The sequence below is a fragment of the Malaclemys terrapin genome, chromosome 6 (assembly GCF_027887155.1).
Source record: "Malaclemys terrapin pileata isolate rMalTer1 chromosome 6, rMalTer1.hap1, whole genome shotgun sequence".
Classification (NCBI taxonomy): Eukaryota; Metazoa; Chordata; order Testudines; family Emydidae; genus Malaclemys; species Malaclemys terrapin.
In genome coordinates, this window is record NC_071510.1 from 23,202,462 (window position 1) to 23,226,608 (window position 24,147).

General features: G+C 42.4%; 1 protein-coding gene across 1 annotated transcript in view; it reads left to right on the top strand.

Annotated features, from left to right (window-relative positions):
* The window catches only part of UHRF2 (ubiquitin like with PHD and ring finger domains 2), a 190,746-nt gene that overhangs the window by 60,032 nt on the left and 106,567 nt on the right, over positions 1-24,147 (top strand). Inside the window, exons 3-4 of the mRNA XM_054031771.1 lie at positions 427-689; positions 13,610-13,828. Of these exons, the coding sequence (XP_053887746.1) occupies positions 427-689; positions 13,610-13,828 (482 nt within the window). The remainder of the gene's footprint in view (positions 1-426; positions 690-13,609; positions 13,829-24,147) is intronic.

The window sequence follows — 24,147 nt, forward strand, 5'->3', positions numbered from 1 at the left end:
CATAATTGAGGAACCAGTGAAGTCTTAGAAACTCTGTAGGTTGTGAGCTAATATTCTGAGTTCCTGCCCTTGGGAAGAGAGCTGCTAAAGGCATAAATCTTTATTGATGATTGGGAACAATATTGTGGAGGAGGAGAATGATAGACTACTATTCTAATTTTTGTTATAAAAATCTATCTTTCCTAACAGTTTTTGTTGAATTACTTATAAATGATCATGTTAAATATTATTACAGGTGAGTCAAATATTAAAATTCTACCCTAAAAGCACAAAAATTAAATGTAGGGTTTTTTTTAATTTAGTTACACAAACAGAGTACAGGTTAGCTCAAAATGACCAAGTTGTTTAGCCAGTTGTTCTCTTTTCCCCATTTAACCCGATTTTTAGGAAATAAACATTAACTCCTTGTCAAAATTTTATTTTTAGATAAATGAATTGGTGGATGCCCGTGATGTCAGCATTGGAGCCTGGTTTGAAGCTCACATAGAAAATGTAACCCGAGCAACAAAAGGACATAAGAATGGTAAAGCTCAAGCAAAAAGTGGCAATACTTACAGAAGGACTAATGGAAACTTAAGCCAAGATCATTCTAGAGAGAATACAAATAATTTGGACAGTGCACCTTCAACATCTTATTCAGACTGTATGGACACTGATGAAGATGCTATTTATCATATCAAGTATGATGAGTAAGTGCTCCTGATATTGTTATGAGGACACAGTGTGAATTTATTTGGTTTGTGTAAACCAAGAATATTGTTGAAGAAACTTGGATCCTAGAGAGAGCAAGTTCAAAATTACAACCAAAAAGCAGTATTAAGAAGCCATAACACATTTCTTTTGGATTTAATGACTAATCGGGGCATGATGAGAATTTTTTTTCTTACTCCTGAATTCCTATGAAGTATTTAACTTTTATGGCTCACCTTTATGAAACTTAAAACTCTCCCCTTAACAAGGAAGTGACATTAAAAATCAGATTTGCTGTATCTGTTTTGCTGCATAAGACATGAGTATAAGTAAAGCGTAACTTTTTAAAATTTATATTACTCCAAATGGAGAGCCAAAACTCTCATGGAAGCAAAATCTGGTGCTTGAATTGGATGAATTTGATTCAAGGGTAATATTGATGCACAAAGTTACCAGTCTGCCTTTCATGTAAATCTTTACAACCAAGCCCCCAATTGAGGGATTGAAAGCAATTCCATAATTTCAATATGGAATGAGGATGTTGGGTGAAAAAAGTAAAGATTCAAACCTGCAATGAATGTGCTAGTGTAGATCCCTGTGTCAAAGTCCCATAGAGTTTAATGGGATTTCGTTACACAAGTCCTCACTGTTGCATCAGCTTACAGAATTGGGACCAAGATATTAAAAACATCCTTCCATTTAAACAGACTTTTAGCAACTAAAGGAATAATGTTGAATATTCAGTTACATTGCTGAGACTAAAAGACATGGTGCTTCTGTGTTTTGAGTTTTCCTAGTAGAGGATGATGCAGGTACCCTTGCACAGGAGTATAAAGGAGGTATACCTTGCTGAGGGTAATAATTAATGTTCTTCATCAGTTTCAAAAGAAACTTTAAATCAGCAATGTCTGTTTTAAGTTTTATTTTTTCAATATCATACAATAAAACAATTATTGCTAGGAGAAGTAAAAATTGATTTCCTATTTGTTGGGACCGGACCATAACTACTTTTAGCTACTCCTGATAGTAGTGGGTTTTTTTAATGTGCTCATGCTTGAGGATCATTTTTTTTGTCTTAGTGCACTATCTGTTTAGTTAAGTTTTTACATATGCATCTATATAAACAAGTCATGTATCCACCCCCCCCCCAATATTGTAGTTTAAAAATATCAGTAAGATTAAAAAGTTAAGAGAAAATCCTGCAAAGTACACCTCTACCTTGATGTAATGTTGTCCTCGGGAGCCAAAAAATCTTACCCAGTTATATCGAACTTGCTTTGATCCACCAGAGTGTGCAGTCCCGCCCCCCTGGAGCACTGCTTTACTGCGTTGTATCCGAATTCGTGTTATATCGGGTCGTGTTATATCGGGATAGAGGTGTACCTTAAATGCACTAGATATGATTAAAATATTACTATAGTGTGACAGAAGTGAATCATTCTGGGATTTAAAAGATCTTAAAGACTGACTTTAAGATAGAACAGAGTTATTTAAAGGAGAGATGGTGGCACAAGCAAAAGCATAAAAAGATTTGTGGAAATGGCTTTTGTGACCACTAGAAGGAAATTGTTTCATCTGCTCAGCTATTGTCAATTCATATGAGTCCGAGAATTACTGGAGAGGTGAAGCAACCCTGGAATTAGAAGATATAGGAGGCATGATGTCACTTGTGCAGACATACGACAAACACAATTTCAATTCTATTACTCTACTGTCTGTACCATAAGGTTTAGCTGTGCATTTCTAGCAGGTGGAGACAATCAACTTTTTTGGTTTCCTTTAATATGATCTGCAGCAGGTTTGTATTCTTAGCTAGTGACCATCATAACTGCATTGTTTTCTTTTTTTAACTGTCTGAAATTGCCTGAAAGTCGTGATTACCTACTTTCACTGGAATGAACTTTCAAAATATTGAAAGCATGAGCTTCTGAGAACAGTTTTTCTGAGGCTGTCTGGAGAGCAAGATCTCTGCATTTTTCAGTTAGTAGTGAAAGCTTCAGATATAAAGTTATCCCCTGGCAGACAAAACAGCTATCTAGTAATCAGGATGAGTGTTGCAAATCCATCAAGGTCCAACTTTAATCAAGTGATGTGGTCTTATTCTTCTGTGTGGAAAAACACAGAACATTGTTCAGTAATTAGAGAGTTTAGTAGGATTTCTGTTCCTCTTTAAATGACAGCTTCTTCTGAATCTAGACGAACCACAGATTATGTCCACATGTATCTTTATTATTTATTTGCATTGTGGTAGCACCTAGTAGCCCCAGGTATGGATAGGTTCCTGTTGTGCTATGCAGACTGTACAAACATAACAAAAATATATCCTTCTCTCAAAGACCTTATTAAAGACAAATTTGAAATACTCTGCAAATGCCACCACTATCCAGGAGTAAATCCCAATAGAAGAAATAGAAAGCAGCACTCAGTATTTTTCCAAGAATTGTTATATCCGCCTCCATCCTTTTTAGTAGAACAGTCAAACAAATGAAATTTGTAGAAAAAATTATACAGTCTGACAATGTTGTATCAGCGGGTATCATCACACTAATTGAACTTGCCTTAAAATATAAATGGAGTTAGCCCGGTCATATGCATCTCCCAGTAGATAGTCTTTTGAGGCATGTGAAAGTCTCACCATTAGACACCGTTGAAAATTAGTTTTATCTTGCCAATAACTTACTTTCTCCTAGTGGGCATCAGCTGTTCTGTTAGGCCAGTACTCCTGGTCTCTCAGCCTTCTTTCCATGCTTTTGAGGTAGACTCAAGATCCCTCCTATCTTCCCCCATCCCAGTTGATTGTCAGCTCCCACATTTCTCCCAGCTGGGACCTATATATAAATATATATAATTTTATAAAAAGATTAACAATTGAAGTGCTTCACTAAAAACACTTTCTCTTACTCACTCTCTAGATCTCCTCCTATCAAACCAGAAATGTTTATTCCTGTGCTCTTTCAAGCCATTGAGGCTTAGAACAACAATTATATAAGCACAGGGTGGGTTCTAATGGAACAGTGGGAACACTACAGGTAAGGAAACTAATTTTACCTTTCTCCTATGTGGGTACCCACTGTTCCATTAGTCTAGTACTGATGGGAAATAGCAAGCAGTAATAAAAATCCTCCAAGAAAATTGGGGGAGGGAGGGGAAGGGAATAGTCATGAGAACCAAAACAAAGTTTTATCCAACAACAAACATTTTTCTTTTTTAAAGGATTTATTGCAGAACACCGAATTGAAACTAAAAGATCCTTTATTCAAAAAGTGTGCCATATGAGGCTAAAAATACTATCTTGTGTGAGCCAAGTAAAGAAAGTTGGCTTAAGACCATGTAGCTGCAAGACAGTTGTTATTGTTTGGTCCTGCTCTACCCTTGAAGTAGTCGTTGCACCTGGCCAAATGAGCCTTGTCTGCACCCGGCGGTCTTCAATAGACACCTGAAAAATAGCTGACAAAATATTTTCTGGGTGGAAAATATTAGCTGTGTACTCTGTCCCCTATATAAAATGAGCATTATCGTTATTTGTGTGTTCGTAGTGTCTAGCAGCTCTAGTCAGGGACCAGGACTTTGTTGTGCTAGGCACTGTACAAACACAGAACAAAAGTATCTATTGGATTTCCTCTAAGGCCTTGTTATATGTAAATAGAATTATTCTAGGGCTGTCAATTAATTGCAGTTAACTCAAGCGATTAATTTTTGTGAGTTAATTTGTTTTGAGTTAATCACGATTAATCACACAATAATAGAATACCAATTTACATTTATTATAATATAAATATAAATGTTTATATTTTCAAATATATTGATTTCAGTTACAACACATAATACAAAGTATACAGTGCTTACTTTATATCTTTTATTAAATATTTGCACTGTAAAAAAGATAAACAAAAGGAATAGTATTTTTCAAGTCACCTCCTACAAGTGCTATAGTACAATCTTTCTTGTGAAATTTACAAATGCAGACTTTTTTTTTTAACTGCACTCAAACATAAAACAAAATTTTAGTGACAACAAGTCTACTCCATCCTATTTCTTGGTCAGCCAAATGCTAAGACAAACAAGTCTGTTTACATTTATGGGAGATAATGCTGCCTGCTTCTTATTTATAGTGTCACCTGAAAGTGAGAACAGATGTTCACATGGTACTGTTGTAGCTGGTGTTGCAAGGTATTTATGTGCCAGATATGCTAAATGTTTGTATGCTTCAATAACCATTGCAGAGGACGTGCTTCCATGTTGATGACTGGTTCTGCTCGATAATGATCCACAGCAGTACGGACAGATGCATGTTCATTTTCATAATCTGAGTCAGATGCCACCAACAAAAATTTTCATTTTCTTTTTTGGTGGTTCAGGTTCTATAGTTTCTGCATCGCAGTATTGCTCTTAAGACTTCTGACAGCATGTTCCACACCACAACCCTGTTCAGATTCTTAAACCTTGGGTCAAGTGCTGTAGCTATCTTTAGAAATCCCACATTAGTACCTTTTTTTTGTGTTTTGTCAAGTCTGCAGTGAAAGCGTTATTAAATCGAGCAACATATGCTTGGTTGTCATCTGAGACTGCCATAACATGAAGTATATGGCAGAACATGGGTAAAACCACAGACCAGGAGACACAATCTCCCCCCCCCCCACCCCCCCCGGGTTTAGTCACAAATTTAATTAACACTTTTTTTTTTTTTTAAAAGGCGTGTCATCCAGATGGACGTATGTCCTGTGGAATGGTGGCCGAAGCATAAAGGGGCGTATGAGGGTTTAGCATATCTGGTACATAAATATCTTGCAACATTGGCTACAACAGTGTCATGCGAACGCCCATTTTGACTTTGATCCAAGTGAAAAGCAGTATTCCCCTTAGGAACAAATGCAGGAAGTGGGATAAAGACTCTCCTGTCAAGAAAAATGGTAGATAAGGGCTTTTTGATTACTGTACCAAGTTTGCCCACTCTTCTAGCTGAAAAGACTGCTAAGAGGAAAACCATCTTGACAGGGATGCTTCTCCCATTGGCTCAGAGAGAGGGTTAGTGGGTATTGGCAATATGAAGTTGAGGTTTCCTAATAGTGGGTGGGGTAGATGTCTGAGAAACTCACTTATGAAATCTGGAAATGTACAGCTGAAGCAGTATGTTGGAATTTTATTAGTGAGATCTCAAAAGTTTCCAGAGCTGAGACTTGTCCAATTTATCAGAAAGTGCTTGGAACCCCAAACCAAAGTAATCTTGAAATTTCTCCTACATCTCTTTAGTGAAGAGATGTAGGAAATGTACCTCCTTTTGTACATAACAGTAGGACTGTGTTCTCCAAATCCTCTGTAAACTTGATTAATTGATGCCTTTCTGGATTTAGTAAGCAATATAGATTCTGGGAATAGTCCTTATAAAGGAGGTGAGATCAGTCAGGTTCCAGGCAGTATGTCTCATGTTGAAGGATTTCTGTTAGTAAGATTGCTTTGATGAATGTAATCTCCAGAAGGATCCATGGTTGATGAGACTTATTCAGATGTCTATTTAGGAACCACAGACATCTGGGTCAGTATGAGTGATGGTCTTTGCTTGACACTGGCCATCTTGGCAGTCAGAAAAGAGGGGGAAGGCATGAGCCAAACATTGTGTCCAGGTCAATGACAATATGCCTTCTCTGCAGACCTAGGGATACTGGTGTCAGTAGCAAAACTTCACTGTTTCTTTGGGTAGCATAGAAGACCACTTGGAGAAACAATCATGTCTCTATTAACTGCTTTAATATAATTCCATTTCCTGCTTTGATGGTGTTTGCTTAGCCAGTCAAACTGATAGGTGCTTTTGTTATAGATTGTCTTGATTGACAGATTCTCTTCAGGGAATAGGAAAAGAACTGTTGAGTCACCACGTAAGCTTTTCCTTGTTTTTCCACCTTGATTAATCAGATATACCATAGTGGTGGTGGTGTTGCTTTCCATGTGTGTAAACATGCATTAGAAGTGAATTTTTGGGAGCCAGATGTGCTGTGCATTGCATTGCTTGTTTTAAATCTAGTAAATTGATTCTGTGTTGAGTTTCTTGGAGGTTCCACTTGCCCTGAACTTGGAGTTCCATCTGTGCTTTGCAATCCAATACTTTTGGCATCTATAATTCTGATTACTGGGGTACTGGTGTGTCAGTCTGGGGTCTTTCATTGTATTGTTGAAGACCTTTTCCTCACTCTGGGAAAGATGAATCAATGATGCGCGGATCAACCCTTGGCTGACTACTGCTGGATGTTCTAAATAGGAAATTCTGCAAAGAGCAGAGATGAAGCATTGCTTAGGTTACTACTACTACTACTACTATCATGCTAAACAGAGGGATGGGTGTGTCAGTTCCCACTCAAGAAATCCTCCATGAGATTTCAAAACTCAAAGAAACCTCTTGGGTAACTGGACTACACTAATATTTAGCTGAAAAAGAGCCCCCTTGTGACTGAGAATGCTTGACCTTCTCCTGCTGCAAACAATAATGGTTAAGGTGAAGGAAGGAGTTGTCAGTTTTCGGTATTAAGAAAAACCTATGAATAAGGCTACTCTTTATTCACAGGTATTTTTAGTAAAAGTCATGGGCAGGTCACGGGCCATAAACAAAAATGACCTGTCTGTGACTTTTACTATACAACCCTAATTAAAACTGGAGGGGGTGGTGGTCCGGGAGGGCCGCGGGGGGAGTTGGCCTCAGACCCCTTGGTGCTGGGGAGAGGGAGGGTTGGTGGGGCTGACAGGGGCTCCCTACCCAGCTCCGCGTGTCCCACCACAACCACCGGCTGCACAGCACCCATTGTCCGGGAACCAAAGCCAATGGGAGCTGCCAGCGCGGGCAGTGCGCGGAGTCCCCTGACCCTTCCGCCTAGGAGCTGCAGAGCTGTGCCAGTGGGAGCTGGGGAGCCACCCACTCCAAGGCATGTGCCCCCCCCTCCAACCTCTTGCCCCTAATCCTGAACCCCTTCCCACACCCCTAAACTGCCACTGCTGCAGAAGTCACGGTATCCGTGATTTCCATGATCTACATGACACACTCATAGCTTTACTTATGAACTCCAGTACCTGTATCTGTACCTGAAGGAAGAGACAGCTATGTCTTTTTAGATCAGTGGTTGTAAACCTTTTTGTGCTCAGGATCCATTTGTAAATGTTTATGGCCTGTCGTGACCCAGTAAACAGTTTGGGGGTGGAGGCCCTAGCTTGGTTTCGGTTGGGACCTACCCACTGGCAGGGGAAGGGAGGGGAGTTGGTTGCTGCCCAGCATTCACCCCACAGTTGCAGCTCTTATGCTGTGGGGCTGGCTGGACTTGGCTCTTCGCTCCAGGCATTGCAACCTCTGGGGTTGCAGTGCCAGTCAGGTTTGGCCCGGTTACCCTGACTGGATCAAATTTATCTGAGTGGAGTTGTGACCTGGCTCATGGAGTACAGTGCCTCTCACTCAGATTTGGCTTACTTGGACTCCTGTCGACATGACATCTCGGCCAAACCTAAGTGGCGCTGGGGCCCCAGAGGTTGCAGTGCCTGGAGCAGGGAAGCAAGCCCAGCCAGCCCTGTGGGACAAGACCCACAGGAGCTGCCACGTAACCTTTGAAACATTCTGTCAACCCAATTTTGGGTCCCAACCCACAGGTTGGGAAACCCTGTTTTAGATTACCATAATGGTGAATGGCTGAACTGGTAAAGAGGAACAGATCCTAGGGGTGGGTTTGCGGGCGGTGAGGTCTCTACCTGTGGTTGGTGAAAGAGATCCTTGTAAGTCCAAATTCACTTAATGGCAGACAGACCAAGAACCAAAATTCCTTTCCATTTGGTAGTGTTAATGTGAAGTAATAGTACATTTAACATTTATTTTTAAAAAGGAAATGATTAAGAAAAATGTTAGTGGGGGCTGTGGTAAGATACTGTAGAATACATCCTTAATTTACAAGCTGCAAAGATCTTTTATTTTGAAGATCTGCTCTGACATTATTCAGTTAGGTGTGTTGCACATTCTTAAGTTCTGATTGTGTATTTAAAAACTCTTGTTTAAAAAAATTTGTAATGAACTTTGGTTTTCTTTAGATTACAAATATGGGGAAAATTAAATAAGAGTTGTAACCATTGAGTTTTGGAACAGACATTATATATCGTTCTAGCAGAAAAGTCCTGACCTCCTGTTTTGGTTTCAGTAGGTGAATTTAGAATCTTATCTCTTCTGTTACAGCAGTTTCTGATGGTGGATGGGAAAAGGATTAAAGTATGCTCTGGAATTCCTTGGTACCAGGAAAAGATTTTTGTATAGTGACATAGGGTTAATACATTTCTCTGTATCACATGCTAGGAATGCTCAAATACTGCTTGTGGCCAAGGAGGACTGGAATCTTCCTTCATGGGCAACTGATTGCTAAGAAACGTTTCCATAGAGATGTGAGACCACATGAGAATTTTGCTATGCTAGTATTAAGATTTAAAATTAGAAGTAGGTTCAGTAAGGATACAGCTAACAAAGAAAAGGTTTCTTTTTGTGCAATATCTATTGAATATTGGATCCTTATTATACCTTTTGTCTTTCTCTTTTTAAAATATTCTATACTAAGTTTATAACTTAAATAAAACCATGCTGTAGCCCATTGTGAATATAATTTCTTAAGAACTTTTGTAGCTTGAGGGTACTATACCAAATTTTCTACAACTTAGGTAAGCCAAACTTAGTGCTACAACTAAGGGTATGTCTACACTGAAATTAAACACCCACGTCCAGCCCATATCACCTGATTTGGGGTGGGGGTGGGGGGCTCGGTCTACAAGGCTGTTTAATTACAGTTCAGACTTGGGCTGGCGTCAGGGCTCTGGGACTCTTCCCCCCTCGTGTAGTCCCAAGGCTCAGGCTGGAGCTCAAGACCAAACATCTATACTGCAATTAAACAGTCTTGTATCTTGAGCCCTATAAGCCTGAGTCAGCTGACACGAGCCAGCCAAAAGTGTTTAATTGCAGTGTGAATGTACTCAAGAGCAGAATTTAGCCCACTGTCAGTAGTGTATTTACTCCTGGGGGAATTCTGCGCCACTGTGCATGTGCAGAATTTATGCCCCCCGTAGATTTCTTTGCTTCCCTGCAGAAAAATGACTTTCTGATGTGGAAGCAGAGGGAAGCCACAAGAGCAGTCATGCAACCCTCCTTACCAGTATGTTTTGGGTGTCCAAGGCAGCCGGCAGACATGTAAACATTGTGGAGCAGGTGGTGGGACTGGGAAAGACCCAGCTGGTGACTACCACCCTGCACCGGGCTCAGCTGCTAGTCCTGGCTGGGCTGGGGAAGACGGGACTTCCTCTTTCCCTGCATGGCATCTGGGGTTATGTCAGACCCACCCTCAGATTTCTCCCCCAGCTATAGGAAGCTCTGCAAACTCTTCTCCCCCTTCTCTCACAATTGCTGCACTGACCGAGCCTCACCCCCGCACACCCATAACCCCCCTGACGAGCCCCATTCCTGCAGCACCTGGACTACCCCAGCGAGCCACCTGCACCTGGATCCCCATTGTACCGAGCACCAACCAGCTGCACTTGGATCCCCACCCCACTGAACCCCACTCCCCCAGCATCTGGACCCCACCCCTGAGCCCCCCCAGACCTTCCCACCCAAGCACCCCCCCCCCCAACTGAGCCTCAACCACCTTCACCTGGACCCCTGTAGAGTCCCGTTACCGTTGCACCCAGAACCCCACAACAAGCCTTTGTGCAGCCAATGCCCCCGGTAAGAGGTCAATCCAGGTCACTGGCGGTGGTCAGCATTCGCATAATCTGATCCACCTTGGACACACTAGGCCTCCTGATCAAATCAGACAAGTCAGTCCTGTCTACAGTGTAGAAAACAGAGTTTATTGGTGTGGTCCTGGACTCGACAGATGCCAGGCTTTACAGCTTTAGATAAGATTTCGTATGATGCAAAGCCTCATTCTGGACTTAAAGGCTTATCCTCTCACTGTGGTGAGAGGCTGTTTAAGGCTGATGGGGCACATGGCAGTGTGCCCTTATGTGGTCCAGTACACCAGACTGCGCCTCTGACTCCTTCAGGACTGGGTGGCAGAGGTATATTCTCCAAGAAAGAACCACATAAACATGTTAGTGCACATGTCAAGTCACATCTTAACCTCCCTAGATTGGTGGACACATCTGCCCAGTGTATGCAAGGGAGTTGCTTTTGCCCCACCTTGTCACTCTTACTTTAATGATGGATGCCTCAGATGTGGGGTTGGGGGCTCATCTGGGACACCTGCAGACACAGGGTCTCTGGTCACCCCAAAATTTCAGTCTACACATAAACATCAGGGAGCTGTGGGCCATCTGTTTAGATTGCATGGAGTTCCTTTCTCACATCAGGCAAATGAGTGTATTGGTGCTGATCGACAATATGATTGCTGTGTTTTATGTAAAAGAGCAGGGAGAAGACTGGGCCTCACTGCTCTGTTGGGAAGCAATACTGTCTGGGGGCCCATGGCCCGGGGGCTCAAAATACACTGGCAGATCACCTGTGGAGGTTGTTTTTCAATCACCACAAGTGGTCCTGTCACTCAGACATAGGAACGTCCATTTTCCAGCTCTGGGCATCTGCCCAAGTGGAGTTGTTTGCAACAAGGGATAACACAACAGCCTAGGTTCGCTGACATGCATTTTTACTGCTGTGGTCAGAAGGGCTGCTATGTTTATTCCCCCGCTCCCTTCTGCCCAGAGTTCTGTGCAAGAACAAGGCCGATCTTATACTGATTGCCCCAGCTTGGCCCCATCAACACTGGTTTTCACAGGTCTTGGACCTCTCGATCAGCCCCCAATGTTACTCCTGCTCCAGACACTGACCTAGCTTCATAGACTCCATGGGAGCATTCGTTGAAATGCTTCCAGTTCCACATGCAGGACCAGAAAGACGGGCAGAACCCCCGGGGAGAAAGGAAGGGATAGGAAGGACAGTGAAGCACTCATGTCTCTTCCTTAGCTTACCTGGGCAGTAACAGGTCAGGATATGACACCTAGTTGAAGAGATCTGGTAGAGGAGTAGCCAGTCTGTGGTCCGTTTCAAAGGCCGTTAATCGCCAATTAAATCAGAGGCTTTCCATTCACTTCGGTGGACTTTGGATCAATCTTCTAAGCATGGGCTGTTGACTTTGGGCTATGGTTTGATGATCAATGTCCTAGCATGTAAGCTGCCATCAGCAGCAGGCACCTGTGGCAGTACAGTTACTACTTGGAGCAACAATAAAGTACAGTGCAGTGTGGTGTTCCCTGGGTCTCTGAGCCACCTTGAACTGCAGGCAACATGCCTCCTTCACTTTCCAGCATGCCTGAGATTCATAAGTGTAGGATTTTGGCCTCATGGTCTGGAACCAGTTCAAGTTGGTATAGCTTGTAATACTGATAAACTCATGAGCACTGCTAAAACTTCTAGAAGAAATTATTACAAAGTGAGGATTTAGTTTGTTATAATTCAGATTAAAATTAGCTAAAAACAATTAAACATTTAACAAATATTTTTTTATAGTAGTTGTCTTCAGGCAACAGTTATTCTTTTCATAATTTAAATTTGTAGAGAGAGTTGTTTGCACATAATGGGTGTGTCTCCATCCATCCCCTTGGAATAGGTTACAAAATAGAATCTCCTTATACTATGTCATACCAGAAATAAAGAAGTGAACTCTTTGAATTCTTGCTTTATTTCAGTACGAAAGGTCTGATTTCTCCATTTTTGTAACAGGGTATCTTAATTTGTTTCCTACCAGCAAAATTTTCTTCTTGGTGTTCAGCCTTCCACTCTGCCATTTTCCCTATTACATAGGCAGAGCTCTGTGATTTCTACAGCCATTGCCAAAATGGATCTATACAGAGGATTTAAGGAGAGTCTGTTCTTATACTAAGTAGCTGGCTCCTCGAAAAGCTTGAGCACATTCTATGCTCATGCCATTTTACTGTAGCTATTTTTCAAATAGATATCACTGCATTACTCCTGCTACATAGGTATTACCCAATTTAAAGGAATGGAGCTCACTAGAAGTATTTACGGTACAATTCTAGTGTGGTGTATGTCTATGCTGGAATAATATGCCCCACCACTTAGAGGAAAATGAGATTGCTTGTAAAAACCTAGCAATTCACGTGTCTCCTTAAAATAACTTACAAAAATAACAGGATTTTATTAAATCACATTAGAGTTTTCTATTTTTTAACAAATCTTTAAGATTTATCATTTACTAAAGTGCTAATCACTAAAATAAAAGGAGAAACATTTTAAAACAATCGGCCATTTTATATAATAGAGTTTGAGAAACATTCTGTGATTAGCTGTATTTATTTGCTTGTCTGTGGAATTTCAGAACCATTCTACTTACTGTTTGATGAGCAAATGTATACTTTTTTCCTATGCTATCTTCATCTTGCATAATTTTGTTGGTAAATGCTGTCTGTATATGTAGGGTTGGATTTTTCAAAAACTGTGTTGCTATTGAAGTCAATGGGAATTTTGCCGTTGACTTTAATGGGGGTAGAGTTAGACTAGAAATGGGATTTTCAAGATACTAATCTTTGTTTCTTTTCACTGTGGGCATGTTTGGGAATTTTGCTATTGACCTGTGTATGAGCAAGACTGGGACAGGTTAGTGCTCAGATTTGAAAATTTTTTAGCATCTTTCTAGCAAAAACCTTACATAAGCGTGATTCTTTGTGGTTTTGATTAAAACTGTTTTTCAAATCCCAGGTAGCAAGGACTGTAGTCCTAGAACAAGCAAACATTTCAAAATAACATAAATCACTTTTGAAAATAGGATTTAGGAATCAAATCACTTTTGAAAATGGGACTCAGGCTCTTAAGTCACTTGAGGCACTTTTTAAAATTTTACCCTTTGATTTATTTCATATAATAGTGCAAGTACTAATTTGTAACTTTTTCCCCCCTCCCAAGGTATCCAGAGAATGGTATAGTAGAAATGCGTGCCAATAATCTTCGACCACGAGCAAGAACCATTTTGAAGTGGAGTGAACTCAATGTGGGTGATATGGTGATGGTTAACTACAATGTAGAGACTCCAGAAGAGAGAGGATTCTGGTTTGATGCAGAAATTACCTTTCTGAGGGAAATCTCAAGGACTAACAAAGAAGTTCATGCCAAAATTCTTCTGGGGTAAGATTTTATTGACCAGTTTTGAAAGCATGCTGTATGCAGGAAAAAAAAATCAGAGCTTTCAGTTTTGGCCATTGCGTTTCATTAGATTAAAAATGTAACATTCCATTTTACCTCTGTATCTGTGTGGATCCTGGAATTTTTTTTAGCAGATGGAGACTTTTTAGGATCAATGCATTTGGAATGTGGGTGTCTTCTCTTCTGTCTCCTCTCAACCTCCCCTTTTTTTAAACTATTGGTTGATTGAATTGCCAGGGCTAATCTTATTGCGTGATCTGTTACCTGTGATCCCATTGGATCAGACTAGTAACATGTTTTCCTTCAATACCATCAAGGCTGAACCATCCATTTTCAATGGATTTTTTTGTTTTGTTTTTTGTTCAGGCCCTTTGGGAATCTCCAGATCCTAATGGGTGACAGTTATCTTTGGCAATCTGGACAGAATTCTCAGTCTGCTAGTAGAATGTTCAGGGCCAGATGGTTTGTAGGTGAATAGTGGAATGGGAGTAAACAAATTCTTTGAGCTTTCTATATGGACAAATTCAGCTATTTCACTGACTCTTATACAAGATGCTCAAGGACAGCCCTTCAGAGGCTGAATTTACTTGAACAAAAGTCTAGTACAGGATTTTGAGGTAAGCAATGAGATTGCCTTCTTCCCCCTTTGTCATTTTCTTTTAGTGCTATAATTGAGGATGTCTGAGTTATATGTTGACTTCATGGTGAATTTTGGGCAGACAAGCATCCCTTCCTTCACCTTAGAGGGTTTTTGCTAACAAGTCTGCTTCAGCGTTTAGCAATGAAGGCTGTAATGCCTTTGGAATACATTTAGAACGTTTTTCTCAACACAGGACTCTTCATGTGAATCAAAGTTACATATTTTAAGCTGGATATAGAAATTTCTCTGAAGGATTATTGAAACATAGTATGCCTTTTTAATGTAAATATCCTTGATCTTCAATTTGAAGTATTATCTGTCGGTTTCAAAATCTTCCTCTGTTGGATATGCTAACTAAGACAATCAAATAACTTTATTTTTGTCCATTTTATTGAGAGAGATTAGAAATGTGTAAACCATAATAGAAGGTTATTACCTTCAGTATCTTCTGCTGAACTAACTTAATGGTCTGAAATCTACGATTTGTGGACATGGCCAAAATCTAGTTTGATGCTAACTATATTCTCTGTATAGTTCTCAATTATAGTTCTTCAGGTGATTGTGCATATAGATTCTGCTTTTGGTGCACATGGATTACAGGGGTGTGTGTGTGTGTGTTTGTGTGCGCGCGATCAGATTATTTTTGGGTAGCAGCGTTCATTAGGGCCACACCAGTGTCCTGGATGGTCTTATGCCCTCCACCAAGGACATAAATGGGAGAGTAATTCCAGCAGCCCCATAGGTCCTTCTTACTGCCCATTGCTGCAGTTCGCAACCCTTGGCATTATCCACTTCTCTTGCATACTGTGCCTTTCACCTTGGATTTTAGGACTAGTTGATTAGTTAATTAGTTTTAGTTGATAAACTAAATTTCCTTTTGCCTGTTGGCACATCTATTTTAAAAAAATAGATGTTTAGGTCAGTTAAGTATCCTTTAGCATAGACAACCCTCTGTATTAGGGTGCTAAGATGATAGTAGAGGCGGAGTTACCAATCTGCAAGACCTGTTACTTGTGTGACTGCACTATGCCTATAAATGATGGGGATCCTTAGTGTTTCATTTGCCTTGTGGAAGAACACATTATGTATTACTCATTTTCCAAGTGTACCCAGAAGGTGAGAGAGGTGAGACTGAAACTCTTCCTGCCAGAGAAGTTGTTGATGCAGGCCTCGTCAGATCACATCCCTCTGGCATGTTTTGCCATGCTGTGTAGACAAGCTCTTAATTTGGCAGTCATCTTTGAAGCAAGGCTGAGCTTTCTGAGTCAGGACTTCTTTCTCCCCACATTATTTCCAGCAGTAGGATGACCGAGTAGAGAGCAAGTACAAGGCCAAAAAAAATGCACTAATTGTTCTTCCATATTTTCAGCATTGAATAGAACAGTTCTGCTAGTTTTGCCATCCACAGGAGTAGGATGAGGCCTAAGTTGTATGAGAAAAGGCGAATCCTCGTACAGCAATCCAGAAGATTTCTTGTATCCACTCCTAGCTGTCATGCGATTAAGGTCTGTGATGAGTTGGTTGAGCAGAGTGTGGAAACTTGCTTATTTATTGTTTTTTTAAAACAGTCGCCATAGGATTTTTAGACAATGCCACAGCAACACGTGATCAGTAGAGTAAAATAACTAGTCCTATGTCTTTATAAACCCAGCTAATATTCCCTCTTTAGCAGATTGAACAATCACTTGCTTAATGACTTCTTCAGGTGGCATTTACAGCAGAAGTTCTTCTTCTACAGCATGCCTTATTCAGTAGCCTGCTTCCGGCTTGGTGGTTGTGATAATTTCCAGGGGCTAAATATCTTTACAACCTTCCCCCACATGATCTCCGTATCCATTTATTCTGTAGACCCAGACCCACTCTTAAGGAATTCCATAAGACTATTAAAATGGCCATATCTCTTTAAGAAAACAAGTGGGCTACTTACTTTCAATCCCTGTTATTTACTGAATTGTTCAGTGGGTATACTCCTTCAGACATTTCTCCACATAAGGATTGATTCTGTGCTTAATACAATACAGAATTTCATTGAGTGACAGCCCTTGTATAATAAATATGCAATGTATTTGTGGGCTTTTTATTTATTTGCTTTTGATTTGTGGAGTTTTTGTTTTTTCCAATATTTCAAGTGTTTGTTTCCACCTACAAACACCTGTTTTGGGATTTATGTTGTATCATTGCCAATTCGTATTTGTAACAATACTCATAAACTTAATTTAGTTCCTCTCTTAATCTTTTGTTTTGAATATTTTGAGGGAAGCACAACTTTTTCTCACTTACATGTTAAGATTCTTTAGGAAATCTTTACTTAGTTATCTTGAAAGCTAAGTGTGATGTGCTTTTCAAGAACTATCTTACATTAGACAGGTAATTGAATTAATGGCATTTTCTTTACTCGTTTGTTTCTTTAATTTTTAACAGAACATTCCTGACAACAGGTGCTTGGATTTGATCTAAAAGTGCATAGTAATTGTCAATCCAAAAAAAGTGATGATGGTAATAACCTTACCACACTTGCAGATGTACAGCGCTGTGAGTTAAACCTGACTTCGTGCAGCTGAGTAGGGAAAGCGCTGCAGTCTGTCCACACTGACAGCTGCCAGTGCACTGTCGTGGCCACATTTGCGGCAATTGCAGCGCTATTGGTAGCGGTGCATTATGGGCAGCTATCCCACAGAGCACCTCTTCCCATTCTGGCGCCATGGGTTGTGGGAAGGGGGTGTGGGTGCAGGGCATCTGGGTCCTGTCCCAACGCCCCATGATGCATCGCTTCACATCCCAGAAATCGCTTTGTTTCCATCCACCTTTGGTGCCATCTTTCAACAGTTTCTGTGCAGCGCGATCTGTTGTCTGTGGGAAATGGAGCCCGAACTGCTGAGGTGTATGCTGACTTGTCTCGCCAGCACGTCACGTTTGGCTGTCAAACTATTCCTTAAGATCCAGAGTGAGAGTGAGGAGTCCGACGATGCTATCGAGCCGCGTAATGCGTACGACGTGAAATTGCTTGTGGCATTCACGGACATGCTCGGCACCGTGGAACACCGCTTTTGGGCTCGGGAAACAAGCACCGAGTGGTGGGATCACATAGTCATGGAAGTCTGGGATGACGAGCAGTGGCTGCAGAACTTTCGGATGAGAAAAGCCACTTTCATGGGACTGTGTGAGGAGCTTTCCCCCACCCTGCGCTGCAAGGACACGAGATTGAGAGCTGCCCTGCCAGTGGAGAAGCGGGTGTCTATTGCAGTCTGGAAGCTGGCAACTCCAGACAGCTACCGGTCAGTCACAAACCAGTTTGGAGTGGGAAAGTCGACCGTTGGAATCGTGTTGATGCAAGTTCATAGATTCTAGGACTGGAAGGGACCTCGAGAGGTCATCGAGTCCAGTCCCCTGCCCGCATGGCAGGACCAAATACTGTCTAGACCATCCCTGATAGACATTTATCTAACCTACTCTTAAATATCTCCAGAGATGGAGATTCCACAACCTCCCTAGGCAATTTATTCCAGTGTTTAACCACCCTGACAGTTAGGAACTTTTTCCTAATGTCCAACCTAGACCTCCCTTGCTGCAGTTTAAACCCATTGCTTCTTGCTCTATCCTTAGAGGCTAAGGTGAACAAGTTTTCTCCCTCCTCCTTATGACACCCTTTTAAATACCTGAAAACTGCTATCATGTCCCCTCTGTTTTCTCTTTTCCAAGTTTGCACAAATGGGGTTCCCTAACTGTGGAGGGGCGATAGATGTGACGCACATTCCTATTCTGGCACCACCCCACCTAGGATCCAAGTATGTTAATTGGAAGGGGTATTTCTCTATGGTTCTCCAGGCGCTTGTGGATCATCGTGGGCGTTTCATTGACATTAACACAGGCTGGCCCAGAAAGGTGCATGACGCACGCATCTTTCGGAACACTTGGCTGTTCAGGGAGATGCAGGCCAGGACTTTTTTCCCAGAGCGGAAGATCACAGTAGGGGAAGTTGAAATGCCCATTGTGATCCTTGGAGATCCCGCTTACCCATTAATGCCGTGGCTCATGAAACCCTACACAGGGAGCCTTGACAGCAGCAAGGAATGGTTCAACTACAGGCTGAGCCGGTGCCGAATGACTGTGGATTGTGCCTTTAGCAGTTAAAAGGCCCGCTGGCGATCTCTGTATGGGAAGCTGGACTTGGCCGAAAACAGCATCCCCGCGGTTATATCCGTGTGCTGTGCCCTCCATAATATTTGTGAAGGGAAGGGTGAAAGCTTCACTCGGGCATGGACCTCTGAGGTTCAACACCAGGAGGCTAAATTTGCACAGCCAGAGAGCAGAGCTATTACAGGGGCCCAGCACGGGGCTGCAAGGATTAGGGATGCCTTGAGGGAGCAATTTGAGGCTGAAAACCAGCAGTGATATCTGGTGCCCTGCATGGGAGTGAAGTGCAGTAGTTCCAATCTTTAGGAATCAGTGTTTGCTAAGCAGACTTGCAGTGCCTGTTTATTTCCTGGACTAAGGAGTCTTTTACTTTATGCAATCATAAAGAATGTTTTCAAAGCCAAAAAATCCATTTATTGAAAAGAAGAAAAAATTCTTTATTGAAAAGAAACAAGGGGGTGGAGTGGGGAATGGTACAATCACAGATTCGCGTATGTCCTGTCTGGTGTGCTGTGCAGTGAGTGCTGCACTTCAGGATAGCTATACTGCATGGTGATGGGGGTTGAGTGCAGAGGGTAAGGGTCGTGCTTTTCAGGGCTGGGTGGTGAAGATACTGGTGTTGGAGGCAGCGGGTGGCGTGAAGAACACAGAAGTTGGGGAAAGTGGGTTGGAGGTGACAGTGGGGTACAACAGAGAGAGTTTTGGGACAAGGACTGTGGGGGGGGGGGTGGCGTTTGTGGTACTGCTCCTCTTTCTGCATGGCTACGAGCTCCTGGATAGCGTCTGCTTGGCGCTCCAGGATGCTTATGAGCCGATCTGTGCTTTGCTGCCGGTGCTTGGTGCTTTGCCGTTGGTGCGCTGCATTTTCCTGGCGGATCCTGCTTTCTTTTCCCCCTAGTTCTGTGCTTTCTCATTCTCTTTAATAGATTGCCGCATCACTTCTTGCAGCATGTCTGCTTTGCTTTTTTGTGGTCTCTTCCTGAGTCTTTGCAGTCTCTGAGCAGGCGATAAGAGGGACGGCTGAGGTCTCAAGGTTGATGCAGCTGTATAGGCAAAATGCAGCATTTAACAGAGGCAGCATTGTTTATACCAGACAGAGTAATGATTTCCCCTGCACTTAAGGAGTAGAAAACACACAGGGTCTACACAATTGCATAATTTCCCCGTCTGAAACAGAGTGCACACATCCCACGGGAGCCTCAAAATGGTGAGTAAGGGGGACTGATTGTTTCAGGGCTGCACTGTCCTCTGAGTTTCTGTGCCTTGGGGAGAGCCAACAGCTTCAGGGGGCATCTACACTGAACACGGTCCCAACATTTTCCACAGGAGTTCGTCCTGGACGATATCTCACTGCTGAGGGTGACCTGGGAAGCAAGGGAGGGTCTTCTACTGCAATGCGGCTTCTGCTCTGGCCCATATGCAGCTTGCCTGTGTGCAGCAATGGTCGTTCGCCCCCCCCCCCCCCCCCCGCCCCTTGCGGCACAGTGGCGCGGACACGTCAGCCTGGCTGGGACAATGACCACGGTGGCTCTCCCGATAAGCCTGCGCAAGCGCATTGCATATGTTCTGGATGAGACATTCGAGGAGATTACTGAGGCTGATTACCGCGATGTGATAAACCACATCAATGCACTATTCCGCATCTAGGCATGCATGCCTAACCCTCCTCTCCCACAGAGCCCGCACCGAAAAAATTCCTCAAAAAAAAAAAAAAAAAAGCTTACTGGAAACCTGCTCTTCTGTTTGTCCTCCACCAAGTACCAGCCGCTGCGACTGGCTACCTTCCTCCTGGCTGCATGGCTCCAGGGATTCCGGCGTGTCTCCATCCGGCCCACCACCATCACTCCCGTTTTCCTCCTCTTCCTCTTCTCTACCCCCCCCCCCCCGCCCCGGCTCTGAAATATCCATGGTGGTGCTCGGAGTGGAGGTGGGGTTAACCCCGAGTATCGTATCCAGCTCTTTGTAGAATTGGCAGGTCGCGGGGGGAGCACCCGAGCGGCCGTTTGCGTCGCGGGCTTTGCGGTAGGCACTCCGCAGCTCCTTCACTTTAATCCTGCACTGCAGGGCGTCCCGGTCATGGCCCCTTTCCATCATGTCCTTTGATACCTTCCCAAAGGTATTGTAATTTCTACGGCTGGAGCGCAGCTGGGACTGTACAGCTTCCTCCACCCAAACACTGAGGTCCAGCAACTCGCCATTGCTCCATGCTGGGGCTCGCTTGGAGCATGGAGGCATGGTCACCTGGAAAGATTCACTGATCACAGTCCACGCCACGCTGGGCTGAGCAAAGCAAACAGGGAGGGGATTTTTAAAATTCCCAGGGAATGTAAAGGGTGGGTCACATGGTTGGTTACCTGAGGCCGGGGCAGTGGAGTTTGAACTGATGACCAGAGTGGCTAGAACAGGCATTGTGGGATACTGCCGAATAATTTTGGAGGCCATTCACAGCGCATTGGGCGGCCGCACTGGCGCCGCAGCGCTGCAGAGCAATACTCACTATTCCTCTCGGGGACGTGGAATACATGCAGCGCTGCAACCACGGAGATGCAGCGCTGCAAATGCCTTGCCAGTGTGGACGGGGAGTGAGTTACAGCGCTGGGGGCGGCTTTACAGGGCTGTAACTCGCAAGTGTAGCCAAGGCCTAAGATGCTCAGGACTGTGGGCAGCACTGCGCACCCCCTATTGTGTATACAAATTGAATAATTTACACATGCAAAAAGGTTAGGTGGGTACCTAACTAGTCATTTGCATGTACATTTATCTGATTTGTATGCACAGTAGAAATAACAATATGGGCCAGTGGAGGTGTACTTTCTGCATTAATTTCTTTGCACTGACATCAGACCGCTTTTTGAATATTTGATACCAATATTACACAGTATTTTGGGGGAAAGGAAGTGAAAATATCAGTTGATAGTATAGGCTGTATTTTAGGGCTGTCAAGCGATTAAAAAAATTAATCGTGCGATTAATCGCACTGTTAACAATAGAATACCATTTATTTTAAATATTTTTGGATGTTTACTACATTTTCAAATATTAATTTCAATTACAACACAATACAAAGTTGTACAGTGCTCACTTCATATTGATTTTTTATTACAAATATTTGCACTGTAAACAAATTATTTTTCAATTCATCTCATACAAGTAGTGCAATCTCTTTATCATGAAAGTTGAACTTACAAATGTAGAATTATGTACAAAAATCTGTATTCAAAAATAAAACAATATAAAGCTTTAGAGCCTACAAGTCCACTCAGTCCTACTTCTTGGTCAGTCACTCACTCAGACAAACAAGGTTGGTTACAATTTTCAGGAGATACTGCTGCCTGCTTCTTGTTTATAATGTCACCTGAAAGTGAGAACAGGCGTTCGCATGGCAGTGTTGTAGCTGGTGTTGCAAGATATTTACGTGCCAGATGCACTAAAGATTCATATGTCCCTTCATGCTTCAACCACCATTCCAGAGGACATGCTTCCATGCTGAATCAAGTTCTGCTTTATAACGATCTAAAGTAGTGCGGACTGATGCATGTTCATTTTCATCATCTGAGTCAGATGCCACCAGCAGAAGGTTGATTTTCTTTTTTGGTGGTTCGGGTTCTGTAGTTTCCACATCAGTCTGTGGCTCTTTTAAGACTTCTCAAAGCATGCTCCACACCTTGTCCCTCTCAGATTTTTGGATGGCACTTCAGATTTTTAAACTTGGGTTGAGTGCTGTAGCTATTTTTAGAAATCTCACATCGGTACCTTCTTTGCGTTTTGTCAAATCTGCTGTGAAAGTGTTCTTAAAATGAACATGTGCTGAGTCATCATCTGAGACTGCTAGAGAATGAAATATATGCAGAATGCAGGTAAAACAGAGACGGAGACATACAATTCTCCCCCCAAGGAGTACAGTCACAAATTTAATTGACTCATTTTTTTAATGAGCATCATCAGCATGGAAGCATGTCCTTTGGAATGGTGGCCAAAGCATGGAAGGGGTTGACTACAGAAGTGCCATGCAAACGCCTGTTCTCACTTTCAGATGACGTAAATAAGAAGCAGACAGAAGTATTTCCTGTCAATGTATACAAACTTGTTTATCTTGGCGATTGGCAGAATAAGAAGTAGGATTGAGTGGACTTATAGGCTCTCAAGTTTAACACTGTTTTGTTTTTGAGTGCAGTTATGTAACCAAAAAAATCTGCATTTGTAAGTTACACTTCCATGATAGAGATTGTTCTTCAGTACTTGTGTGAGGTGAATTGAAAAATACTATTTTTTATCATTTTTACAGTGCATATATTTGTAATAAAAAATAATATAAAGTGAGCACTGTACACTTTGTATTCTCTGTAATTGAAATCAATATTGAAAATGTAGAAAAACATCCAAAATTATTAATTAAATTTCAATTGGTATTCTATTGTTATAAGTGTGATTAAACACCATTAATTTTTTTGAGTTAATCGTGTAAGTTAACTGTGATTAATTGACAGCCCTACTATATTTTGATAGTATGGAAATAAACAAGTATTTAGGGTTCAAATAGGGCTGTCATTTTGAAGAAACTACCCCCAAGGATCTCTAATATCTCCTTGTGGTCCCTCCTGAGACTATGTAAGGGTGCTGCTATCCTGACCCCTTTCAGTTCCTTCTTCCCACCCACAGTCTGAAGTCAGAATACTCTGTAGCATTTTCCTCTGCCTTTTTTGACGGTCACCTAGTCAGCATCTATTGCTTGGTAAATAGTTGGCAGTTACTACCCTGTACTTAGGTTTTCCTTTAAAAATTATTTTTTGTTCTGTTTTTATTCATTCTTAGTTGGTGGTGCTGAGCAGCAAGGGCACGCAGCACTTTCCAAGCTTCAAATACTGCCTTTTCCCAGTAGTAACGCTCCCAACCACCCCCGCCCACCCACACATGTTTTTTATGTTGTGCCTTGGTGAGGGGGACACTAAAGAGAGATGTGCATCTGCTTATCCTTCAGAAAGCATATGCAGATTTCCAGGGATCTGCACCTCAAACAGCACCTCATGGAGCAAACAATGAGGCCTGCCTCGGCAGCGGGCCTAGTTCCCAATCGTCTTGTTAGCACTCGTTCAACTGCTGCCCCCTGCCATAGCTTCCCTCAGGCCTCTGATTCATTTCTGAGGAGGAGAGGCCAATCCTTCTCTGATGTTCCTCTCAAGGGGATCCATAAGACTAACTGAGGCCATTCTAGCTCCAAGAGAGGTTCATTGTCATCCTTGAAAAGGGGCTCCCTACAACATTGTGACTCACCACATACTCAGAGTAGAGCTGGGCCATCCACCTGTGTCTCCCCGGTGCTCAGGTGAGAAGAGCCAGGTACCATACTGTTGACTGCAGAACAGTCCATGCAGCTGCCTTCGAGTCCAGTACTGACAGACATTGTTTCAGTGGCGTTAATCTCTCTACATACCACCCCCCAGGCATTCATGGTGGCAAGGGACCTACTGTGCCTGTCTGACTTCAATTCACCCTTAGTACAAGAGTTTACTGGTCCCTTGGTGCCACG